The 2,277-nt window shown below is 36.8% G+C and overlaps 1 protein-coding gene across 1 annotated transcript; it reads left to right on the forward strand.

The window, feature by feature from the left end:
* Positions 1-631: 631 nt before the first annotated feature.
* LOC104233713 (uncharacterized) lies at positions 632-2,022 on the forward strand. Its single transcript, XM_009787151.2, has 2 exons — positions 632-915; positions 1,619-2,022. Exons 1-2 carry the CDS (start codon positions 802-804, stop codon positions 1,859-1,861), a joined length of 357 nt encoding a protein of 118 aa, XP_009785453.1. The 5' UTR covers positions 632-801; the 3' UTR covers positions 1,862-2,022.
* Positions 2,023-2,277: the final 255 nt, after the last annotated feature.

Raw genomic sequence — 2,277 nt, forward strand, 5'->3', positions numbered from 1 at the left:
AATGTTCTATTTTGTTTTTTTTCATCTTTTACGCTACAGGCTCTTAGAATATACTTTAAGTTTGTAATATGGTTTGAAATCTTTAACCTTTGACGACTTGTAACCTGTAAGTGCCACGAATTTAGTCTTATTTGACCGTCTTTTGCAGGAAGACTAATAGTAAGAAGTGAGAATTACATTTCCCAAATATTACATTTATTGTATGTTAATAGCGTGATTGACTGATTGTATCGAGTGACTGCATCAGCTTGTGACATCCAATAGAAACTGAGAAATGAGAACTGTCTAGTCTTAGCTACTATTAATATTTAGAACATAGAGTAATATCCAATAAACAGACTGCTACCGTCCATGCATAAACACAAATTAAAGTGGCTATTAGTTTTTTTGTCGAAAAAAGCTATGGACAATATCGTATTTGTCATATAATATGAAGTGGAACAAGAAAGTTGTTATGACTAGGAATTAGGGGATGTGTGCCAGTTGCCATATCTCAGGTTCTCCGCCATGACAATAAATATTCAACGCATGTTTGTAACGAAATACAACGTCGAGGCCTCCCACTTTCTGATTCTCCGCAATAATAGTTTTAGGTCAATTGTTTACATATTGTCCACAAAAACAGGTGCGCATGTTTCTACGATACAGCAACAAATTAGGCCATCCCTTCAACCTTTCTATAAAAACCTGCTTACTTCATTCTCAATTTCAAGCTTCAAACATAAGTAATTAAACAGCCTTCTCTTTGATTCCTAATATTTTCTCAATCGCCTCCTAGCTCGCAAAGCTCAGACATTAGTCATGGGAGCCTGTGCGAGCAGACCTAAGGATTTGGCCAAAGACTTGGCCCCTGCCCCTGCCGAGGAACATGCAGTCACCCCCAAGAAATCCGAGCAGGAAACTCCTGCTCCTCAGGTATGTATATAATCATCACTTAATCATTGTCTCACCCAAAACAAAATTGAATGTGTTTAGTTGCATTTTTTTGCTCTTAATTGTAAAATGAAAGTGACACAAATAGAGCGAAATGAATATAGAAATTAATTTACCCATTGGACTCCAAAAAGGGATACAGCTTATTTTGAAACTAGAAACTTGATGGTTTTCAAGCGAAATTTAAAGCTAATTTTAACATACGGACCAATGTCTTGTCAAATCCATTTCAGCACTGATATTGACCAGCCTAAAATATATTGCTTGGAGATTCACCTTTTTTTTATTGACCGATATATTCGTTTGGGGCCGACCCTTAGGACTAACCACACCCTTCAAAACTCGGGGATAATGAGTCCGCCCGTCTACCTTCTCTACTTAGATATTAAGCTTGGTCACAAGTCACAAGCTTGGTCTCAAACCTGTGACCTAAGTCACAAGTCCCTCACCCTTTGCCCTTGACTAAGCCCTAGAGCGGAGAAACACCGACTTTTGACAACCAAAATGTGGCAATTAATATAGAAAGTGCCAAGAAACAATATGTATCTTTATCACTTTTTTTTTGGAACCATTATTCAAGATAACGTCCAAATTCATGTATTTAGCCCAACTAATTTAAATTTAGGGTTGAGGCGAACTGCAATAACATTATTTTAATTTTCTTTTTTGCTATAAATAATCTCAGGAGAAGAAAGATGGGGAGGAGACTAAGGAGGAGGAGCCTTTGGTAGACGTCTCTGAACCAGCATCAGAGGCTCCCAAGATTGAGGAAGTTAAAAATATCGCCGAGGAGGTGAAGGCAAAGGAGGAGGAGACAGCCAAACCAGCTGAGGAAGTCAAAGTTGAGGCTGTGAAAGAGGAGCCCAAAGAACAGCCAGCAGAGGAGAAGAAGGAGGTAGAAGAGACCCCAAAAGCTGTTGTCCAATAAACAATTAAAAAATCCAAAACACAATCGTTACATCCCTTGTTAATTTTCTTTTGCATCTAATTTTGTCATATCATATTGGAATGTTTTGCTAGTTTTTTTTTATTTGTTGTGGCTCATGTAGTAAAACAAAAGAAAAAATAAATAAAGAAGAGATTCCTAAATGTTTGTCCTGTACTTCTTATTTGTCTATCTAATTTACTGCTATGGATTCATAAATTTGACGAGTTATATTTAGTGACCCGGTCATACATTAAGCTTTCTGAGAAAACAATAATTTAACAACGCATTGTCCTGTTTTTCATATCCAAGTTAAAACTTTTTCCGTCACTGTATGTTCAAGAAAATTCACCGTATTTCCATCTACATAATTAGAGAAAGTCAGTAAACATAATGCTGATTTTCAGACCCTAAACAAG

Source organism: Nicotiana sylvestris, chromosome 3 (assembly GCF_000393655.2).
Source record: "Nicotiana sylvestris chromosome 3, ASM39365v2, whole genome shotgun sequence".
Lineage (NCBI taxonomy): Eukaryota > Viridiplantae > Streptophyta > Magnoliopsida > Solanales > Solanaceae > Nicotiana > Nicotiana sylvestris.